We start from the raw sequence: 24,098 nt of genomic DNA on the forward strand, positions 1-24,098 counted from the left end.
AGGAATAGGAATGGAAAAAGTGTAACTTTATCCTCTTACGGATTTGTCTAATTTCTGTTTTGATTTAGTGTCCCTGTAGTTTTCTCATGAAGCTCAACTTAAATTACTGAATTAAGGAGGAAAGTATTTGGAGGCCACAACCTCAGAACCAAAGAATACCCTCTTATGCCAAGGGTGAGAAAACCACTATCTTAGTTCCCTGGCCCAGAGAGATGTAAAAGCTGCAGAGGGAGGAGATTTGAAACACTTGAGTCCCCTGGTTCTTTCCAACATTGAAGGATCTCTTCAAGGTCATTTATAAGATGTGAAACCCTCCTAGGGGAGCACTAGAGGTCAGTGAATGAAAGGACACATAACATTCCCATTTTTTCTTTATGTGACCTTAATTGGGACATGAGAGACATTGAGGTCAGAAGACCTGGATTAAACTCATGTATCTTCAGTCATCTCTTGTGTGACCCTGGGAGATTACATCACTTACTGGAGTCTCAATTTATCTGTAAAATTGAGTTATTATTATCTCCTTAATTTTCCTCACAAGGTTGTTAAGAAACTCAGTGAGATAATACATGTGAAAATGATTTCTAAACAGTAAAAGACTATATCAATGCAAATGATAATTACACTCTTACTTTAAATTGTATTACATCAATATAATTATTCATGATATCATGTTTTTATTGACATATAGCATAGAGGATAAAAGAGGAGCTCTGGAAATAAATTAGTTACACTTGAACTCTACCAATTCTTAACTGGGTGACTGACTAAGCAATGTAACCTCTCTGTGCCCCAGTTTCTTCATTTATAAAATGAGGATAATGACAGACCATACCTCATAGGGTTGCTATAAGGATTCAATGTGTCAATAATTGCAATGCAGTTAGAACCCTGCAGGGAGCTTAGCCCTGGCTCACATTATTTATAGCTTATGTTTCTTATTAAAACAGACATCCTCCAAAACATTGATAATTTCTCTACTTGGGCAATAAGGATACTACCCTTAATCTGTGTCATAAAGAAGAATTAAATATACTGTCTTTCTTATTTTGAGAGATGACCAAAACCAGACAAACATATAACATGTAGTAATTCAATTTTGAACTGTTGAATAAAGCACCATAAAGGAATTCACAAATTATTAGAAAGTAATTGTTTATGTTGCTGTTGTCAACCTGTTTTAACTGACAATCTGAAAGAGAAAAGGAAATGGAAGTAAAGCCATTGTATGGGATAATATTCATGGAGAAAAGGTCTTCTTCTGCCCGTCAAGCTTGCGGTGTCAGAGGCTGGTGAGCTCATATTCACCAAGGTTTGAGTCAGGGGCCTGATCTCAGAGCAGGATGATAAATGAGAAGAGATGATTGCCCTCCGCAGCTGGTTGTTGACTGCCCTTGCCCACAGTCACCCTCTCACTCCACCTCCATCCTCCCCTCTGTGCAGGGTGCTCACCTGGTTCCTCATTTTAAGGATTGAGCCTGTTTTGCATGTTTCCTGATAGAAGCCAGAGATCTGGGTTCCTCAAATATGGAGACACTTTTTCTTTTTGGCTCCTTTGTGTTCCCAACAGACAAGGACATTGACACTATTCTGCTAATGAAAATTTTGTTTGCCATTACAATGTCAAGGTTAATCATTCATTTCAAGTAGATTTCCAGCCTTTGTTAAATACATTATGTCCAGGAGTGAATGATGGTGTGTATGAATCACAAGCTATGTTTTCCTGTTTTGGGAAGTCTGGATTTTATAGGAGGGACTTGATTTAAATGGATATTTTAATGACAGCGTGCTCATTCTAATACTTTACATTACGGTCACATCTTCTTTGAGCCTTGCAGCAGCTCAGTTAGATAGGTACTGCTCGTGTCATTATCACTGATGTATTTTACAGATGTGGTTTGGAGATTGAATAACTTGTCCGGTAGCATACAGCGAGTGGGTGATTAAGACAGGAGCCAAATAAGATCGTGATGAGATGAACTATAAGCTTGTTGAGGGCAGGGAGAATGTAGAGGTGTAAAGAGTTCCCCTTGGTAACTGAAACAGGGCCTTGGATGCAATCTGTGCCCAATTCAAGGTTTCAAGTGAATGACTGCAGTGATCCTAATAGTTTGGTTTAGGAGTTGAAAGACTTGACCTATAAATAAGGGAAAAACTATTCAACATTCTGTATTTTTTCCCTTTAGAATACAGAGATGACTTAAAAATATGGAGATGATTAAGACCATGTTTTATTTGTTTGAAGGGAGGTCAGAAATATAAATATAATTATCCTTTCAATGTGTATCTGGCAACTTTCTCCAAGTAATTCAACTGCTTCCACCTACGCTGTCTTCAGAATTGTAAATGGAAATTCTCAAGTTGTTCAAAAATAGAGCAAAAAAGTCAAGGTATTGTTATCCCTGAGATATTGCCCTTCAAAATGACCTGATTATTTTAATTAAATCATCAGTAGGTTGATGTAATCTCATTCCTGAACCCCAAATGCAAAGATATTGGAAATGTTCTAGTAACCATGAAGGAAAACTTACGAGAATTAGTGGCCCAGGTAGGAAACTAATGAATTTCTTTTTTTTTTTTTTTCTTTTTTCTATGTGGACCATATTTTAAAGTCTTTATTGAATTTATTACAATATTGCCTCTGTTTTATTTTTTGGCTGCGAGACATGTGAGCTCTTAGCTCCCTGACCAGGGATCAAACCCGCACCCCCTGCATTGGAAGGCGAAGTCTTAACCACTAGACCGCCAGGGAAGTCCCTGAATTTCTGAATATAAAAAAATTAACGAGGGTATTGCTTCTGATCTCAACAGCCATGTAAATAGGACCTAACTTCTCAGATTTCCCTGTATTTACCTCTTCTTCTCACTGGAGAACTGAAGTAAATGATGCTGATGATGAGTTAAAGGGCTCAACAGCTAAAAAGCACCCTGACAATAGCCACAGGAGTGCAAGGGAAGAAGTAAAGTTTTTGTTGTCTAACTGAATTGAAAACACCACATTCTCTTAGTAGCGATCTAAAGACATGGAATGTCACTTTCAGAAAGCTAGCATTTATTGTTTTCATTTTGTTCCTTAAATGCCTAACGATGCTGTCATGTCAAGACAAAGAAAACTTCAAACAGCAACTGTTACCTGCTTTTTCATCTCTTCCCCCATCACCCTCTTCTATCCTGTGCTGCTGCACTGGCTACCTTCTGCATCAAAACATCTTTCATGTCTCATAAACCTACAGGAAAAAAAAAATTAACACACTCAAAGATTAGAGAACACACATTCTCTTTCCAGGCCCTTTTTTTTTTGTGGGGTGGGGGCGGGCACAGACGGTAGTTCTAGTAAAGTGTGTTAAATTTTTGAGAGTCTATTTCTCCCTTCTAGGATTATGTGTTATCTAAAATGTATCTATTCTATATATCTCTCAAACTTGGACACCTGAAGAACTTGTCAAAAACTCAAAATTCCTGGGCTCTACTCACAGAGATTTCTGTTTCACGTTCTGAGAAACCATCAGGAATCTACATTTAAAAAAAGCATCTCAGAAGAATATCATGCATTTTCTTAAAAAAATAAACACTGTCATCATCTCTTTTACTCATTTGGCATTTTCCACTTTTCAGAATGCTTGCACATACATATTCAGTTCTGTGAGGTAGATGGGAATGATTATTCCCATCTTGAGGATAAGAAAAAGACTCAGAGTTTAGCAGTGATTTTCTCAAGACCTCACTATACACCCCTCTCTCGCCCATTTCTCTGGATTCCTCACCTTAGCTGACCTTTTTCTTTTTGGGTGTTGAACTGCAAGAGGCAAGGAGCCCCCAAAGCCAGCCAGTACTATTTGTACCTGCCTTCCTCAAGAATAAGACAAGCCTCGTGGTAGCCAAGGAAGGAAAACACGTAATTTTATCTGTGAAATGTGAACATTTCCCAGATGTTCCCAGAACATTTCCCGTATCATTGACAGTGATAACAATTGATTTTCAGTAATGTCCCTTACCACATCCAGATGCGCTTTTGAAAATGTATTTGGCTGGCTTCACTTTTGGAGAAGAGGTCTGTGTGTGGTCGCCTGTGTGCGTGTGTGTGTGTGTGTGTGTGTGTGTGTGTATCTTTTTGTTATGTACTGTTAGAATCCCAAGTTTACTGCCCTTATTCAGGCACACTGAACAGCTGCAGGGGATGTGGTGCTCCCCATTGACAGCTGGGATTCCCCCCTCTCAGGGCACCTTGCCTATTTAATCCTCCTCCCAGCTGTCTGCCTCATAAACCTGTCTGCCTGTGTTATGTCCAGCTGCAGCATGCAAGGTCCAGGCCCCCAGATGTGGTGGGGCCGTTTAACACAGTGCTTGCTCTAAACAGCCTCACAGGCCTCAATTCTTCTCCTTCTACTAGGCCCACAGGTTTGTGCCCACATCTAGAGAATTCCTGGGCCCTCTCCACAGCCCACATCCATTCTCAGTAGCTGCCAGGGCCTTCATGTTCCTTGCCCACTCTTAGGGTATTTCCAACATACGTGTTTCTGCTTGGAAATCATCCATTAAATCTTTTGGCACTACCCTTGATGCTTAGCGAAATGTCTGTTAAGGGGAGGGACTAGGGATATTTGAAGACTGATTGAAGAGAGATACTAAGTATGACTAATAGCCACTTCCAGGCCTTAGCATGACTACTCCTTTATGTTTCCAAATTTTTTCATGCTGCATTTTAACTTGGGTGACATTATCTTCTCCGCTGAGTTTTCTGTTGCATCCAGCTGTCATCACAAGCACTCCTGGAGACCCGATTGCCCTCCGCAGCTGGTTGTTGACTGCCCTTGCCCACAGTCACCCTCTCACTCCACCTCCATCCTCCCCTCAGTGCAGGGTGCTCACCTGGTTCCTCATTTTAAGGATTGAGCCTGTTTTGCACGTTTCCTGATAGAAACCAGAGATCTGGGTTCCTCAAATATGGAGACACTTTTTCCTGTTCCAAAATGTGCTGAAGGTGGACCCAACAGGCCATTGTTACTTTCTCCAGTGTCCGCTGCCTTCCTTTCTAAAAAGAGAATTCTTTGTGCTTCAGCTTACTGGCGAGACGGCAGACTGCTTTGTCGGCGCCTCACCCCTAGCCCCTCTCTGTGTACCCGGGATCCTTTAACGGGCCGGTAGTGTTTTCTCCTGGGGGAGGGACGGTACAGAGCCGACCGAAGCTGCAGTTCCTTCGTTCTGCCTCTGAGAATTTCTCATACAAACCTCAATCACGTAGGATTGCGTAGAGAGGAGAAAAGGGGAACGACAGAAGACGGAGAAGGGGGAGAGGGGTGACGAGAGGGAGGGGGAAGAGTCTGGGAACAGAGGGCGCGAGGGAGGGGAGGAGGACCCGAGCTCTCTGCGCTTCCTTGCGCTCCGGGAGCCTGGCCCCCAGGCTGGCCCCACCTGGGCGCTCCCAAGCTTTCAGCGGGTGGGCGAGCAGTGCCAAAGGTACACCGGCGGCCGCCCACGCTTCGTCCCACCCTCCGTCTCGGTGGCGGTCGTCCCTGCCTGGAGTTTCCTGGGGAGCTAGCGCTCCAACCCAGCGAGCCGGCTAGGCGGCGGCGGTGGCGTCCAGGAGCCGGTGCGGCTCGGCGCGCCTGGAGCCTCAGCCCCCGAATGGGACTCAGCCCTGAGCGCCCCCTCCGGGGCCTGGGGAGGAGGCGGCGGGGGGCACCCCGCTAGCCCGCGGCTCCGAGCTGCCACCCGCGCAGCAAGTTGGCCGAGTTGGCGGCAGCCCGCACCTGCTTCCTGGCCCCGGCCCCAGAGTCTGCGTCGGGCCCCGAGGGCCCCAGTGGTACACTCGGCCGCCTCCCGCCCCCCAGACCCGGCGGCCTAGGGGGCCCCTCTTGCGCCCCGGGCGCCAGACCATGGTGGGCAGCTCCGAAGTGGAGCCGCAGCCGCCTCGAGCAGACGTCGCCCGCAGCCAGCCCCCGCCCCACCCGAGCCGCCGCGCGGCTGTTCGCAGCGCGCGGGTCCCTTCCTTCCTCGGCCGGGATGGGCCGCGCGGGACTGAGTGATCGGCCTCGCGTCCGGCGGGTAATCCCCATCTGATCTGATGCCTGTGAGCCGCCGACTGCCGGGCCGCGCGAGCCTGGGAGCCCTGGGCAGCGCGGCGATGACCTGATCCCGAGCTCGCTAGGGCGCCCCCTCCTTCCCTCGCTCCCTCTGAGCCTGTGCGGAGAGCGGCTCGGTGCGGCGGCCCCTGGAGGACCATGGCGGGGAGCTCCAGTTAAAGGCGTGTGGGCGCCGAGCTGGAGAGGAGACCTTCGGCATCGCTGCCTTTTGAGGGGGCTTATTTAAACTACTGAGTCATTCCAGATTTAGGATTCCCTAAATAATCACCAACTGTGCCCGTCTTGTGCCAGAAAGAAAGAGGAAAGAGAAAGAGCACCTGCTCTCGGGACCCCGCGTATCCGCGGCGCTCGCCTCTCGCGGGTTTCTCCCGGAGGGGTGCCTGGCCCTCGAGGATCTCCCTCCCTCCCTTCCTTCCTCTTTCCCCGTCCCTCCTTCCCTCCCCCCTCCCTCGCCTCCCGCGCCTCCCGCTCTCCTTGCAGCGCTGCTGGCGGGGAGTCGCGCTCGCCGCAGCTGGAAACAGCTGCCCCCGCCTGGCGCCCCTACCCCGACTCCGGCTAACCGCTCCCACTTCGCGCCTCTCGGAATTCCAGAACTCGGGCGGCGGGCCCCGGGAGAACCGCAGCCGGTGCGATGCATTCCGTAGACCTCACCCAGCCGGGACGGACCTCCTAATCTCCAGAACTGCGGGCCGCAGGGAGTTAAATTGCTGCCTTCCTCTCCTCTCTTGCGGTTGGTGGCTTGTTTTCTAAAGGAACGTTTTATTCACTTTTTAGTATTTTCTACCGGGGGCACGCTACCCGCCTCGGTCCAGACTGCTTTGTAAACGGGTTTTATATGTATGTATGTGTAGATATACTTTGGACACCTTACAACGCTTGCGCCTCTCCAACAGAGGCACGGCTTGTTGTTTTGGACATCCTTCTTCCCTTTCCACTTGGTACTCCGAACGCAGTGTGACCAAACTCCCCACTGCCCCTTGGACGCGGATCGCCTTGGGGTGCAAGTTTGGGGTGCAAGAGTCTAGTTAACAGGAAGGCCTGGGACGGCCCCGCCCCCGCCGCCAGCGGTTGGGGAAGTTTACATCTGGATTTTCACACATTTTGTCGCCACTGCCCAGACTCTGACTAAACGTTGTGGGCGCCCGGTTTTCGGTACTGCGGCCTTCTCAAATATTAGCACTGCCTCCCCGCGCCTGCCCTGTCCCTCCAGGCCGCCGAGGTCCTGCCCTCGCCCCGGCGGAGCGTGATCCCGAGGGCGCAGTGGAACCCGGGGCCTGGGGCCCGCGCTGAGCAGCTATGGCTGCAGCGATAGCCAGCTCCTTGATCCGGCAGAAGCGACAGGCGAGGGAGTCCAACAGCGACCGGGTGTCGGCCTCCAAGCGCCGTTCCAGCCCCAGCAAAGACGGGCGCTCCCTGTGCGAGAGGCACGTCCTCGGGGTATTCAGCAAAGTGCGCTTCTGCAGCGGCCGCAAGAGGCCAGTGAGGCGGAGACCAGGTCAGTAGAGGTACAGACGGTGGGCTCCCTAGAGGCTGACACCCCCCTCCCCTTCTGAAAAGCACCTGGGGGCATCCATGGAAGAGAACCAGGATCCCCCTCTTCCATTCTGGCCCCCGTTCTCCAAAAATTTTCAGACATCTTTCAGTCGCCCTCTGTTAGTTAATAGCGTCTTGTCCCATATTCAGGAAAACACTTTATACCTTGATGAAACCACGGTTTGACTAGGGTGAGAGTTACATATATAGATGCTCCTGGTCCCATAGAGCTTGTAGAGTCCTTGAGGGCAGTGACCACCTCATTCTCCCTCTCTCTCTCTTTCTCATCTATCCCTTCATCCGTCCATCCATCCATCCATCCATCCATCCATCCAGTGTTTAATCTGCCTACTGAGGACCTAAATATAAATAAACCTTCCTCCCTATATCTCTCATAACACTTAGCACAATTCTTAACACATAACAGACACTTAGTAGACACCAGATGAACTTAAATTTACTGTCTTTTTCTAAATCTTTCTCTAGCAACACATCATGTCCAGTCTTTCTCACATTCTGATCAATTTCTCACCTCCCCATTTTTACCCATGCCCTTTCACTTCCTTTTACACAGACCTCCTTTTCCTATTCTCTTCCTCCCATTACTCTCATTGTTTCCAATGGCTCTGCTCATTAACTTTTCTGTCCTATTACTCCCATCCTTTGCACACTCACACTTACTTTTGGGACATTACGGGAACAACATAGTATCTGCAATTTGGTCACAGGGAGTGTAAAGAAAACTTTAGACTTATCAGAGATCTTCTAGGCCTGGCCTTTCTGAAGCTGATTCTCTTCTTTGGCCCTAAATTCAAATGGTTGTTCTTTGATGTGTCTCTGTTTACAAAGGGAAATTGGATACCTCAAAATTTCAGAGTGATTATTCCCATTTTAAGCCAGGCTACCTTGAGAGAATGAAAGCAGAATTTCCAAGGTCTGTGCTTCCATCAGACTTTATTGATCCTCTGGGTGTGGCCCACAGGGTCATTTGCAATCTGCAGATGATCTACCCTTACTGTGGACAACTGAAAGGAAATACTGTCTGGAGAGAAAGCTTGCTCTGTGATCAGTTGACTAGTTTAGGTTAGCATCTTTGCAACTCTGACTGTCATGTTCTCCTGGGTTCCAGGAATGAAGCATATGGGCTAGGGTCATTGGGTGAAGAAAACACTTGGAAAGTCTGGACAAGTGGGGCTCAGAATTAGTTTAGAAATTTGGGATTAAGCCTTATGAAAAAGCCGTCTCATCTCATTTTTCCATTGAGTTTTCATGACGTTATTCACTCCCTAGTGGTCTCATTTTCTTATTCCGTGATGTTGATGAAATAGTAAATTTCAGGAGTAAACAAAAATAATTATGATCTGAAGGCAGGAGCTAGTAAAGCCTATTATTTTATATTCAATTAATATGGCCTGTTCATTTTATACAGGGAAGATGTATGCAAAATACTAGAGTTATCTCTGCACAGTAAATAATTCATATTAGGGGGAAGTCAAATCCGTTGTATTGTTGTGCAAGGATCATTTGGGGGCCATTTTCTCTCAGGGCTTATGTGGTCTGCAAGGGACTTCAAGGCTCTGAGTTCCTTGTGACTCTTATATCTCAGTCTCTGAAGTATGTTCTTGCACTCTAGTTGGGATAATAATGTTTGTGAATAGACCCTACTCAGCCTCCTCAGTTACAAACAAGGTCATCAAGATGATAGGTAGATTGTTTTTGTGAATGGATAAGATAAACTCGACTGATCTTTGTTGAAGTTGATTTGGAGATGAGTGATTTGCGTGGCTTAATTTTGTATAAGAAAATTGCTTCCTGTGACCTTTTCCTTAGCATCTTTATTAGAAAATAGAGACTTTGAGGGAATTGCTGAGTTTATTGTTTTTTTCAATGTTCATTTAATCTTTCCCTCTTTTTCATCTACTTAGTGTACATTTTGGCAAAGAGGATCATGACTGGTGAATTCCTTTAGCTTAAATGTCACAGTAATAATCTGGCAGAGAGATGACAGGACCTGTTAAGACATGCCCAGTGCAAAGGCAGCACACATGTTTCTGCCCACCGTGGACTTCAGTTTGTTATGAAACTTAGCTTAGAAGAATGGGAGCGTAGGGTGCAGCAGAGCTTTTGGGGAAGATGATAGTGTCCTGTTACTGTTACTAACAAAGCCAAACAATTAATCTGTTGATTTGCTGTCAGTGACTATGATTCACGTAGTATGGGATGAGCCTATACAGAGAGATATAGCACCTTCCACATCTCAATTCCAGAGAAGATTCTTTAGCTGGATTGGGAGGAAGTTGCTAAACACCAAAAGGAAAAACTATCTGAGCAAATCTGTTTTACAAGCGCTTTGATGTTATGTTCACTTAATATTTGAGTTATCCTTGAACTCACTAGCCCTTCTAAGCCATATTCTGTGAACTACAAACTGAGTCACAAATGGTAAAGTGGAATAACTTGTCCTGATAAAGAATTTCCACTCTGAATTTCTGTCGAGACACAAGTTCCATGGACCAGACTTGCCAGGGGAGAGAGCCTGAAACAGTGAAGCTAAGCCAGGTATTGGATGGGAAAGGCCACGGTTGTATTTCTGATTTCAGGGCTGACACATTGAGTGTCTCTTAATCCTTGTCTTAGCTCACCAAGTTCTGATGCATATCATGTTGAAACCTCATAAACACAGAGGGAATACTGAAATTACACAGTAAAGGTCTCAGATTTCAAAATCATGATATTGCATTATGAAAATGTGAGAATTGACAGGGCAAGACCTCCCATCGCACAGTTCCAGGACCACAGGACACCTCAGATGCTTTGTGAGTGCCCTCCCTGGAGCACAGTGATGGCTTACACTGGGATTGTGTAGCAAAATCCTTCCTAAGATACGAAATCCTTGAGCCATAGCAAGTTGGTGGTTTATACAAGATTGCACAGCTAGATTGTGGAAAGATTGGGGCTAGAACTTGATCCAGTTGATTCTTCTTGCCTGTGCACTTCACAACACAACACAGAAAAAAGTAGTATGATGAACTGGGTGTCCTCTGTCAAAGAATGGAAATAACTTTGTGCATTATTTATTTTTACCATTAAGGATTGTTATCATTATTATTTTGTAATTAGAACAGGAATACGGTCTCATAGAGGAGGTAACGGGTAGAAGGAGACATAGGCAATTGGGGTTCTAAAATGAACATCCTATGCAAACTATTATAAATAGGATGGATAAACAGCAAGGTCCTACTGTATAGCACAGGGAACTATATTCAATATCCTGTGATACTGAATAATGGAAAAGAATATGAAAAAATGTATAATATGTGTATAACTGAATCACTTTGCTGTACAGCAGAAATTAACACACATTGTAAATCAACTCTACTTGAATAAAATAAATTAAAAAAAAATAAAGTGACCATCCTATAGCAGCCTGCATTATAAAAGTAAATCCAACAGTGAAGACATACAGACAGTGCAGGAATAGTTAGCCCCCTAGGCACTGTGTGGGCTGTAGCTCTTTGGAAATGAAATGTTGGAGACCTTGAACTGGCACGTTGGCTGAGGGCACTGAACCATAAAAAAGCCTTTAGAACATTTCTGTTTGTGGACTTTCTAATAAAGAAAGGAGCATTCCTATGGTCATCATTACTACCTGAGTAATTATTTATATGTGAAATACCTGTATGAGCCAGACCTGCTGGAATATTTGCTTAAATGTTGATACCACTTAATTTGTCATATCTAAGCTATTAGCACATCCACGTGAATTACATGGCTTATTCATTTCCAATATTTGTTTTACTTTTGAATAGAAACATCTGTACAAATGATTGACTCCAGAATTATTTATGTTTTGACTCAGGAGTTGCTGCAGGTAATGGATAGCATTCATCGTCGGGAAGGGAAAGGTGTTTATAGAATCTTTGAATGTTGGAGCAGCCAGGAACCTTGGAGATCATTCGTATCACTCTTTGAGTTTTCAAATGAGAGCCTCTCTGGAAAGTACAGAGTAGTTAGATAAGCCTAAATCTATGTATTTTAAGTGATTTTGTGATTTTATTATTTTTCTATACAATTTAATTCCTTCCCTCAAACCAGAGCATTAAAAAAACAGAAGTAATCAGGAAAATTCCTCACCTAAAAAACATTAGATGTTTTTCATAACTTAAGTTTTTGGTTTTATATTACCTCCCTCTTAAAGAATGATGTAGTATATTTATACCGACTGGATAAAATAAATCCAAGAAGTGATTATAATTTTACTAAATTTTGTTGATTTTCATTTGCCATTTTTCTGAGTCCCTATTTCTGCTTGTTTCTGAGTCCTTGTTTCTGTTATAAAAATTGAGGTTACTCAAAATATTTTAGTATTTTTCTGACTTGTTTTGGTAGATGTATAGTATTTAATAGCATACTCATTCAAAATTTTACTATCAAATATATCCTTTGATGGTGATGAAGGAAGCATCACAGAAAATAGAAACTTCAAGAAGAAAACTGACAAAAAAAGGAGAAATGCTTAATCATGTAATTTATGGAATATAAATTAGATTTTTATAAATTGAAATAATTCTGGTCAATATATAGATTAAGAATACATTCACATGACAGGTGATACTTTACATTTATAGCCAGTAGTTTTATTGTATTTTCTCCTTTAAAAGTATGACTCATATCTGAACTACAAAATCAGCCTAATTAAATGATATTTGGCTTAATGTCTTGTTAAAAAAAACCCAGGCTATTCTCTTTAGAAACCCATCCTAGGGTTTAAACTGATATTTTGTATGTGTTTTTTTAATCCTGTTTTCTCTACAGCAGTGCATTCTCATCAACAAATTATGTTTCCATTGTAAGATCGCTTTAAAATAGCAGGTACTGTGATCTCTTGATTTCTTTCATCCCACAGAGATCTCATCAAGCCATAACTCAGGATTGTCTTTTAAGTTTTAATGAAGTTGATATTCTTGAACAGACTTAGAAAAACAATTTGCAGGAAATGAGGCAGTCTGTATTTGAGGAAGCAATAGGAATATTTTAGAAGATCTTTAGAAACTAAAGCTTTGTCTCATACAATTATATTTTAAAGAAAGTACTGGGCTTAACAGTCAAAAACTATTGCTTTTAGTCTTGTTGAGAGCATATTTTTACATAGATATTACAGTGTTGATTTGCTTTGAAAAATTTGTTAGTAGTAATTAGTCTTTTCTTGTCTCTTTCTTGAGTACTTTGTCATAATGTATATTCGCTATGACTTCTTTCTAGAATTATTATAGATTTTATGAGAACTCTCATAAACAGTCTCATTAGACATAGGAGACCAAGTTAATATACTACATTTTGGATTCTATCTGATGGCCTACCCATCAAGCTACAGAGCTTTACTTGTTGTCCAAAGAGAAATGCAGCACATCTAAAGGGCTCTGACAGACATAGAGACACAGACCTAGAGAATGACATACGGATACCGGGGCAGGGTGTTGGTGTAATGAATTGGGAGATGGGGATTGACATGTATACACTACTATGTATAAAATAGATAACTAATGAGAACCTACTGTAAAACACTGAGAACTCTATTCAGTGCTTTGCGGTGACCTAAATAGGAAGGAAATCCAAAAAAGATAGGATATATTGATATGAATACGTACAGCTGATTCACTTTGCTGTACAGCAGAAACTAACACAACATTGTACAGCAACTATACTCCAATAAAAATTAATTAAAAAGATAAAAAGTTAAAAAAAAATAAAGGGGCTTCCCTGGTGGCGCAGTGGTTGAGAATCTGCCTGCTAATGCAGGGGACACGGGTTCGAGCCCTGGTCTGGGAAGATCCCACATGCCGCGGAGCAACTAGGCCCGTGAGCCACAATTACTGAGCCTGTGCGTCTGGAGCCTGTGCTCCGCAACAAGAGAGGCCGCGATAGTGAGAGGCCCGCGCACCGCGATGAAGAGTGGCCCCTGCTTGCCGCAACTAGAGAAAGCCCTCGCACAGAAACGAAGACCCAACACAGCCAAAAATGAATAGATAAATAAATTATAAATAAATAAATAAAGGGCTCTGATTCTGAGGCCACTTTCTAAGCATCTGTGGGAGGGAGGAGCCTTAGATGCAAAATGTCTCTAAATTAATCATATATAATAATAACTTTTAATGATAACTTCCTTGACTGTATAACTTCAGGATTTACAGAGTTTCTTCACAACTTCTGCCCCTTTTATTCTTCATAGTGATCCACTGACATAGTTAGCCCCATCTTTGCAATAAGAGAACTAAGCTTCAGAGTAGCAGACAGACTTGTTCAGGTTTATGGAGTCAGGAAGTGGCTAAACTGTTTCAGAAACCCCAGCCTGAACCCTGCGGATCATCTGTCTTTATCTCCCACCACCTCGAGCTAAGGAGCCTGAATCTGAAGAACTCAATGTGATTTGAAGCTGGGACACTCCAGTTGGGGGGAATCCGATGAAGAGTTCAAGGAAATGTGGAGGGTCATGTTACTTTGCTCTGGGGGTGATCTGGAGCCCCCAGGGAGGATCTCTAGTGAGGAGGAGGAGTGAAGTGGGAAGGCTGCTGGCGGTCTGCAGGCCGGTACTGCAGAAGCAGTCCTGTGGCTGTGTTGTCGTGTGCTGTTCCCAGGCTCCTGGCTGGGATATCCCTCTCTGCATGCGGGAGCCTTGGAGATGTCAGGGGTGCCACCTGGGACACCTAAGGACCCACTGGGAGACTTGGGTCCAGAGGGGAAGACTTTCTTGACTATAAACATAAACAACTGCTTCAGATGTTTTCAAAAGTAAAGAGGTTAATAACAAGGTCAGGAGAGCCCTGTAGGATTTAGCCTTTACAAAAAAAAAATTTTTTTTTAATTTTAAAGTTTTTTTACAGTTACTGTTTAAGCGACTGTGTAGCAGAGTGCTTAAGTTCATGGATGTTGGTGTGGGATCTGAATCCAAATTCTGGAGATATTATTTGTGAGAACATTAGGCAAGTTTCTTAATACTTTGAGCCTCAGTTTGCTGATTTGTAAAATGAAAATACTATCTCTAGCATTTGTTCAGGAAACGTCTCTCTGAGGAAGAATCATGTAAGCTGAGTTCTGAAGGGTGAGGCAGGCAGAAAAGGATAGAAGAATGTTCAAGGCAGAGGAGAATAGCTTGCATGAGACTGAGGTGAGAGGGAGTTTAGTGATTTTGAAGAAGTTGAAGTGTAACTGGAGTGACGGGAGGAAGGGGTCCAGGTGATGTTGGAAAGCTTGGCAGGGCTGAGTTGTGCAGGGCCTTGGAGACCCTCAGAGAGATTGCATATTTTAATCTAGGGTCCAAAGAGAGTCAGAAGTAGGTGGTGATATAATGTGACTTGCATATTTAAATGGGCACTCTGGCTTTGGAGAGGAGAGTGGATTGTAGGGGAGCCAGAGTGGAAGCTAAGGAATCATAAGGAGGCCAGGGCAGCAGTCTGGGCCAGCAGTTCTCAAAGTGTGGTACGCAGGCCCTGGAAGCTCCTTGGAGACCTTTCAGTGAGTCCACAAGATTATAACTATTTTCATAATGATATTTCCTAATAATACTAATTATTCATCTTTTTTCACTCATTCTGTCCCAAGTGTCCAACGGAATTTTCCAGAGACTAGACGATATATCCACAATCATCTGAAAAGGCTATTAAAATTTTCCTCCCTTTTAAACCATGTATCCGTGTAAGGCCAGGTTATCTTTAGACACTAAAGCCACAACATCTCACAAGAGATTAAATGCAGAGACAGATTTGAGAACCCAGCTGATTTGTGTTAAGGCAGACATTAAAGACATTGGAAAACACATAAACTACTTGTTCACTCATTTTGTTTGTTTTGGAAAATATAGTTAGGTTTCATTAAGACACCTATTTATATTAACAGTTGATGGGCTTATTGTTATTTTTAATAAATATTTGAAACAATTAGTCATAATTTCTAAACATGGTAAATATTGAAAGATATAGGCCACATAAACAAAAGCTCTTTGGGGTATTCAGTAATTTTTAGGACTGTAAAAGGGTCCTGAGAGCCAAAAGTTTGAGAACCACTAGTCTAGGTATAGATGATGTTGACACAGAACATTATGGCAGTGGTCATGGATGTGAAAAGAGTAGGTGGAGGTAGAATGACCTGAGCCTGATAATAGGCAGGTATGGGTCAAGAGAGCATAAGGTGCCTGGATGATTCCTGCCTAAACAATTCAATAGTGAGTGGTGCCTTTGCTGAGATGGAGGACAACTAGGGGAGAAGCAGGGTTGGTATGCGTCAGATAATACGTATCATTCCCAAACTACAAAACGCTGCGGAATGCTAAGGTGAAAAATTGGGTAATGGTATTATTTATTGGTTAATAGTTTTACAATATGATGAAGATCCTAAATACCCCTCTGTGTAAGGCTTTCTACCTTACTCTTGAACTCTTTAGGGAACTTCTCCTCCATTGATTTATGGCTACTACCTTGCAAGGGTAATCCTATAAGCAAATGTATTTTAGGCAGAGAAAAATATTGAGGAAAGTAGAAAACCTTAATAGTTTTTCTAGTCCTTTAAAATCGAAACAAAATATTTCGTGTCTAACAAACTTCTAAAGATACTTGACCTAGTTTAGTTGTGAATATATTCTGAATATGGCTTTTATATGTGTGGCACCTAGGTGGATTTCATACATGAGTTTGGGCCAAGTTCAGTGGTTTTTGTATAATTAAGTGCCTTTGACAAGACAAACTTTGTAATGTCCTCCTTATTTGTCCACTGTTATTAGTCATTTGTTTAGTTTGTGGTACTTACACACCCCCAGGCTCCCTGCTTCTAATCATACTTCTGTTAATGCCTCTTCACTGGAATTTAAGTGTGTACGGCCTTTTCTTAATGACTTTTCAGAGGTCATTAGAGAAACCCTAAGGTCTAAGACCAAACCTAGTTTCCTAGAAAAGAATGACATGGGACAATTGAATCAGTAGTCAAATCACGAAACGTTAGAGCTTAGATATTATACAGGCCAGTGGTTCTCAGCCTAGCTGAAAATGAAATCACCTGGGAGCTTTTATAATGTGCTAATGCCACACAACCAGAAAATCTGATTTCTTGTATCTACTCTGGGGCCCAGACATCAGTTATCAGTTTTGCTTGTTTGTTTGTTTTGAACCTCCAAGGAGATTCTGATGTGCAGCCAAGGTTGAGAACAACCAACCTGTTCAAGTCCCATCACTTCATACCTTGTGACCCTGAAACAAAGAATAATTATTTTATTCATTAATGCCTTTAGAATACATTTATGAGGCCTAGAAACTGTGCACACTAATTTTAATTATAATGATGGTCCCTTCCTTTTGCTTATTGTTGAGTCTTTCCGGTGTTTAACGGTGTCCAAAACCTGAGCCACATTATATGATATGTTTATGTGCCTCATCTTCCTGACCAGCATGTGAGCTCCTAAGGATGGGACCGTGGCAGGTTCATTGCTAGATTCTCAGCACTAGCATCTTGCCTGTGTCACTGCAGTTCTTTGATCACTGTTAAATAAATGAGTAAATGACACACCGACTCCTTGAACCTTACCTTTACAGCAAGCCTCAAAGGAAAAGGGATTCTGAAGTTAGTATCTCCAGTTCTCACATAAGGATGCTGAGGTATAGCAAGCCTGGGGCTTCTCAAGTTCACGAGACTAGTGAGAAGTAAATTCTGGGTTTGAACTCAGGTTTGTTTTTCCTAGTCGACTTTTCTCTTCACTCTGCCAGCACTGGAAATGGGCCTCAGTGTTTTTCTTTGCAAAACAGTGGTACTATATTAAAGGATATCTAAGAGCCTTTTTAGCTTGAAAAGTCATTAAATAGCTCCCCTCCTCCCAGGAGGAACACTCATGACCATGACCCGTGACATGAAATACTCATCTGCTCCCTGCTTCCTACTTACACAGGAAATATTAAAACTATTTTCCTAGTGTGCTGTTTAGAACATTCCTAACTACATCCCATTGTTTAATTACCTGAAATGTGCTATTAAACATCTCTTTGCCTAAAATATCAGTCTTTATTTCTTTTGACTCCAATTTAGGCCTTAAAACATTAGGAATTAAATCCAGTGTACTGCAGCGTTTTAGACATTTTTAAAATCTAAGGTAAAAAGGGGGATTAAAACGAAGTGTGAATGAGATTCAGGAGAGAAAATCTGTAAGCTTGTATAAATTATTATAAAAAGAAAAAATAAAAATTTCTAGAAGATGTATTTTTTATTGTTACTGGTGACTTTAATGTTTTATTTTAATTTTGGGAATTCAAAAGATGACCCAGATCACCTTCACAGTGCCCTAGAATCAGATAATACTCCTCAAATAATTAAGAATGGGGGCAAAATTTAAGTAAGTACCAAAAGTAGGGATCTGTAGTCAAATTGCCTGGGTAGAATAAGTGTCAGATTCTGTTTTCAGATAAATAGCTCTAGCTGAGCTGTCTATATATTATTATATTATCCATACCAAATGTAATATTATGTTGGGGAGAAGACTTTAAGACAGGATAGCCACCTAAAATCACCTAAAGAGGCTAGAAAAGAAAAGATTGGTCAGTGTCTGTAATTCATAAAAAAATGATGAAAAATAAGCAGAATCTCAAATTCCAAGGAAGCCCAAGTTTCTCATGATGGAGAGAGTTAAAGCAGTGTTATTGTCATGCTTTATTACTTCAGGGAGGACTGCAGAGGATTTTTGTAACCAGCGTGTAGCCATGAAGTTAAACATAAGTGGCAAATGAGGTGATGATTCTGAAGATCAGAATTCCAGAAAGGAAGTCACGTTGATAGAAACCCAAGTTTCCTCTGCAGTCTTCTTCTTATGGGATACCGCTCTGAGAGACTGGAAATTTACTTTCCCTTCAGAATGGTGGAGAGGGTTCCTGTTTGCCTCCTTGCTGAACCTGTCTTCTGCTAGGCCCCAGGGCCCTTCTCCTCTGTAGCCTTTGCTCAGGAAAGTATCAATGGTTGGTAGCATCTTGAAGTTCTGGTATCCTGAGAGGTCTGCCTCTCCTCCCTCTCCACCTACAGGTCATGAGAAAAGCAGCACGAAGAAGGAAATGCACTTTGAAATCATGCTTTTCCTAGTGTTTCCACAGAATTCCCTTCTTTGAGGTTTTTCTGGGCTGCATTTCTGGGTTACTATATGGCTTCTTGAGTTTGAATTGCACTCATGATTCTGTTAATGGGACCACCATTTTGGTTGGAAACCTGAAGATGGAGGATCCTTGGCTCCCGTTACTTTCACCTAAAGCACAGTCCTGCCTGTTCTCTTTTTCATGTTATGCAGCCACATTCAGTCTGAAGCTTTTGTCTCATGCTATTACACGTCTGCACTTGAGAATGAGTAACTGTGACATCAGCCTTGGGAGATCCACCTAGTGGGGTATGTGATTTAAAGTGTTTCTGGGTTTGCATTAGAAAACATCAGCACTCATTACAATCACCCACCTTATGGGGGAGGGAAGTGAGCCTCTGAAGGGGTAAATTAGGTCATAAAACTATGAAAGGCAGAGCAAACACAGAAACTAAGCCTATAAACATAAGCCTGTGCCTTACTGCTACACCATAGCTGTCTCCTGTGGGACATTGCCCATTGATGGTAGCAAGATTATCCATCTGCTTCTTTGTTTTGAGCAATTTAAATGTGGGTAGTTGCTCTTAAATATCTATAGTCAAGTTATATTGTCAGACACCTATTGAATAGCTGTTTTGTCATGTGCTTGGGAATGGGATATGGCAATAATGAGAGAGTACCTGTTCTTTTCCTGTAGGGCAATCTATAATTTTGTCAAATCTGGCCAGATTTGTATTACTGCGTTCCAAGTTGTAGTTTTGCTGTGTTCTTCTGGACAGTTTCTCCTGTAATGTCTAAATTTCAAGAAAAATAATAATTTCTTAATTTTAAAAAATTCACTACAATTTGTCTTTCAAAAATACACGTGGGCTCAAGGCCTGGCCGAGAGCATGCTGTTTGATTATATATGTTATCAACATGAATATGCTGCATAATCAAGGTTCTTTCTCTACCTCTCCTCCCACAGTGCTCTAGCCAACCCCAGCTTTGTTGCATACATAGAACATTTACAGCATCTGACCATTTCAGTTCCGTAATTTATAGTTGGTTTCCCCACAAGGCATGCTGATAATTTCCATACCTGTCTTTCCCTTACTCAGACATAGCCCCACATTTTCCCACCCTGCGGCAGTCCAGCCCAACTCCCATCTCTTATGCCAGATCTTCTCAGATCCTTCCAGGTGGAATGAATCACTGCCTGCCCCTTCACTTGGCTTTATACCTGTATTGTCGTCTGCAGTTCAGTCTGTCTTGTCTTATAATTACTGCGTAAGTACCTGTCTCTGCCTTTGGAGTATGAGCTCCTGTAGGAAAAGGACAGTATCATTTCAATGCTATCTCCATAGTAGGTGGTCAGAAATAACTCATCCAAATGAAATGAATTCTATTGGTGACTAGTGTGCTCATGGCATCAGTACCAGTCAGGTTTCAAGGGAATTTCTGCACAAATGTGAAAATGCTGAGCAAGAAAAGGAATTAGTATTTTAAGCTAATATTAATTTCCTTTTGTTCAATATTAAAATACAAAAATATCATTAATCCATTTTCATTTGGTGTATAGCTATTAGATAAATATTTAGCACTTACATCTTCCCTTCCTCCCAACCCACCTCTCAGTTGCCACCCTTGTTTCACTCAGTATATACTTTCTTCTTTCTCAGCAGGGTAACTACTTATAAAGGGGGAGTTTCTATGGAAATGCTAAAAAAGAGAGCATCTTTATATTAATTTATCTCTTTGCTCCAGAAATGGAGGGGAAGTGGGTGGCGTAGCCAGTTTGGAAAAGGGCCCGTTTCTATCTTGACTGCCTTTGGTTTCTTAACATTGGGTTAATGAGAAATAACCTTTGCCATTGATTTCAAATTCAGGCATGCCTGGTCCTTACATTTACAGTTGAGACCAACAAGCCATTTTAGTGTTAAATAATCTTGAGGGAACATATTCACTCTGGTTTCACTTTCCTTTGTGAAGCTCTAAGTGATGAGGGAATACAGTATTGATTGGGTCTAATGAAAAAGCTTCTTTCTGTCAACTCTTTCTTACCTCATTGGCTTTGCTTCTTTTCTCTTCTTTTACTCTTAAAGCTATTGATAGCACATTAAGTAAGTCTTCTGTGTATGCTGCAGTCCTCTGTATTTATTCTTTTGCTGGGTTTGAAACCCAGCCTTTTTCTTAAGAAGATATGAATAAAAGAGGCCTTTGATTCAGTCTAAGGTAACAGTATCATAAAAATAGCATTGAACTTTTTGACCTTGGGGAAGCTTCTTTTTCTTCTCTTCAGCTTCGCTTCCTCATTTTCAGAATAAAGGGGTTGTATCAGGTGGTTTCTGAGATCCCTTTCAGCTTTATCATTCTTTTTTTTTTTTTTATTTGATAATCTCCTCTTGAAATTACTTTGAAATTTTTTTTTTTTATAAATTTATTTATTTTTTAATTTATTTTTATTTTTGGCTGTGTTGGGTCTTCGTTTCTGTGCGAGGGCTTTCTCTAGTTGCGGCAAGCGGGGGCCACTCTTCATCGCGGTGCGCAGGCCTCTCACTGTTGCAGCCTCTCTTGTTGTGGAGCACAGGCTCCAGACGTGCAGGCTCAGTAGTTGTGGCTCACGGGCCCAGTTGCCCCGCGGCATGTGGGATCTTCCCAGACCAGGGCTCGAACCCATGTCCCCTGCATTGGCAGGCAGATTCTCAACCACTGCGCCACCAGGGAAGCCCAGATTTATCATTCTTGATGTGTATTTCTGGTGTTAATTCTTACAGGGGGTAGGTTGTTGGATTCCAAGATATCTGTATGTCAGATGTAAGAAAATAGCTTAATGATATGTTGGACATGAAATTCCAGAAGACTTGACATGTATATTAAGGGAATAGCAAAAAATTAATACCTATATTTTTGTTTAATTGCTCTCCTCCATATTCTTTATTTGTACTTAGATCCACTAATTTAATTGAGCACAAATTGACTGTATTTCTAAATTTTCTTTGTATTATTTTAGGTTTTGCATTTCACTGTGCATTCAAGATAGATTATTACATAGATTTGGGCTTCAGCACTGAAGGGATTTAATAAGATGGTGGAACTAGATTTTGTTCTAATGTAGATGACATTTATTTATTTACTAGTGCAGCCTCAAAGAGAAGATAAAAATAAAAAATGGACAGCAAAAGGGACTATGTGATATTGAGTGCAAGTTGAAGACTGATTTCTGAATAAGCTAATGTGAAACATCATATTCCATGACAGTTTTAAATTAAGCAGTGGAAATGTGCCATCGGAATAGGAATGATAGTAGAGAGAAAAGTCATGCCTTAATTATCAAGCTTTTAGATTTCTCAGACTTTAAGACATACCTTTTTGATATATTTTTACCAAGACTTCATCAATTAAGGAAGAAACCAACATTTACTGAATATCAGACTTGACATACTCTTAGCAATCATCACATTTATATTATGGAGAGTTCGTGAAATTTAGTTATGCTCATTAGTGGTAAAAATATAAGATTTAGAAAAGAAGGGTGTAATTAAAATATTGCCTAAACTGAGATTTTTGCATTTCTGTGATTTTCATTTATGTATGTCACCCATCTCATCTCTTCTCACAGGTATTATTGGTATTTGACTTTTTTCTTCTTTAGTTTTTCCCAATTCTTTATCTATGCAGTATGGTTACAATATACATAGGGGAAATTCAGTTTTATCTTTCGAACCATTGATCATGTTATTTTACGAAAAATAAGCTTGGCTTGTTTCTTGAATTGAAGTCTAATACAAGGTCATGTTTAGGATTTATAGCACCTAAAATTGCATGACATATAGTAGGTGTGTTGATAAACCTGATTACCTGCCTCTGGATAAGCTCCTATTTATCAATATCGTTGTAGAGGGTATTGCTTGGAATTAACATTATAATCCAGGTTTGGTCTGATAAACCCAGAGTAAAATACCCTCAGTCTAGATTAGAATTTCTGTGAGGGCTTTAGGAGGTCACTTTATCCCTCTGCACAGTAATATTTGGTTAACTGTTCTTGCAACTGCTGTTTATAATGTGCTTTGAGAAAAGAACTTTATAATTTCACAATAGGGATTTTATTATTTTTTTGTGTTAACCAAACTCTTAGGACTTTCAAAAGTGGTTTTTGCCTGCATTCTAAATTAAGTCTCCAGTTGGTCTAGACCTCATCTGAATTGATTCAGGCACTTTCATGGGTAGTTCTCCCAGCATGTAAGCTATATGCTCAAAGGCCTTATTGTGTCTAATTTTAAGAGTTCTGAGCATATCTTGTTCACAATTTCAATGTTACAGTCTGTGCACCAATGTAATGAAGAGATGCACATTTTATGAGTCCCAAGACAGTGGCTCTTTTGGGTCTCCTTGTGCTCATGCAAGCCCCATTCATCATTCAGACCGATTTCCCAGGTAAAATTCTCCATCTTCTCCTTTATGCACCCATTTCCTCTGTAGATACATTAGTCATAATACTCATAACACTTTCTTCAAATTGTTTTTATAGTTGTTGTTCTTCTGCTAGACTTTGAACCTGTTGACAGAGAGTCCATGAGACCAGTGTTATCTTGGTGAATATTAGTGTTTGCTGAACGATGTCCTTAATAGAGGTGTTCCTGATTTTTTGTTGTTATTGTTGTTGGTTTGTTTTTTCTCCTTGGGTGAACTCACCTTTATTGACTTCACCTGTCTCCTGTATATTTCTGACTCACAGGTTGACATCTGAGCTCCTCATCCAAATTTCCAGTAACATGCTGTTTACTTCCATGTGGTTCCACTGCTAACTCAAATGCAACTTTCTTCATCTTGAATTTAATTATTATCATCCCCCAGATTTCAGTCTGCTTTGTATCTTGAGTTTCCCATCTCAGTGAATGACATTCTTTATGATAGCTAGTATGCACTTAGCAAATATTGGCAGTTTCCTGACGCCAACCTTCTTGTCTGACAAGTTGGGAACCCTTCTTATCTTTGACTCATCTCTCTTTATTTCTTATCCAATCACCAACCTCATTGATTTGATCTCTGAAAAGTTTTTTTGTTTTTTTTTTTTGTTTTTTTAACTTCATTTATTTGTCAGGCACTAACTGAGGACTTTCTGGGAACTGAGGAAAGTAAGATGAATCAGGTACAGTTACTAACATCAGGTAAACTGATAATCTTTGTTCCATATTATCTTTTCTCCATCTCTCTTGTCACTGCCACGATTTAGGGCTTTTTTTTTTTTTTTTATAACCTGCAGTTCTAATGCATTTTGAAAGGTGGATCTTATACTTAATACACTTTTGAGAGAATACCTATTTATTAACCTGAATGTTGTGAAGTCTTAATCTCCCTTTTCCTGAATCCTTAATCAGTCTGAACAGAATTTTTAAAAAACATCC

The 24,098-nt window shown here is 41.5% G+C and overlaps 1 protein-coding gene across 6 annotated transcripts in view; it reads left to right on the forward strand.

Annotated features, from left to right (window-relative positions):
* The window catches only part of FGF12 (fibroblast growth factor 12), a 543,244-nt gene that overhangs the window by 286,645 nt on the left and 232,501 nt on the right, over window positions 1-24,098 (forward strand). The window contains exon 1 of one of the 6 annotated variants that reach the window (XM_082393379.1): window positions 6,400-6,813. The exons of 4 other annotated variants lie outside the window; for them this stretch is intronic. Coding sequence is in view for 1 of the 2 variants with exons in the window: in XM_082393374.1 (XP_082249500.1) it covers window positions 7,380-7,578 (199 nt within the window). In the remaining variant the exon portion in view is untranslated. One more of the 6 variants, XM_082393374.1, reaches the window with a different exon arrangement.

The sequence above is a fragment of the Balaenoptera borealis genome (assembly GCF_965194805.1).
Source record: "Balaenoptera borealis genome assembly, chromosome: 5".
NCBI classification, from domain to species: Eukaryota; Metazoa; Chordata; class Mammalia; order Artiodactyla; family Balaenopteridae; genus Balaenoptera; species Balaenoptera borealis.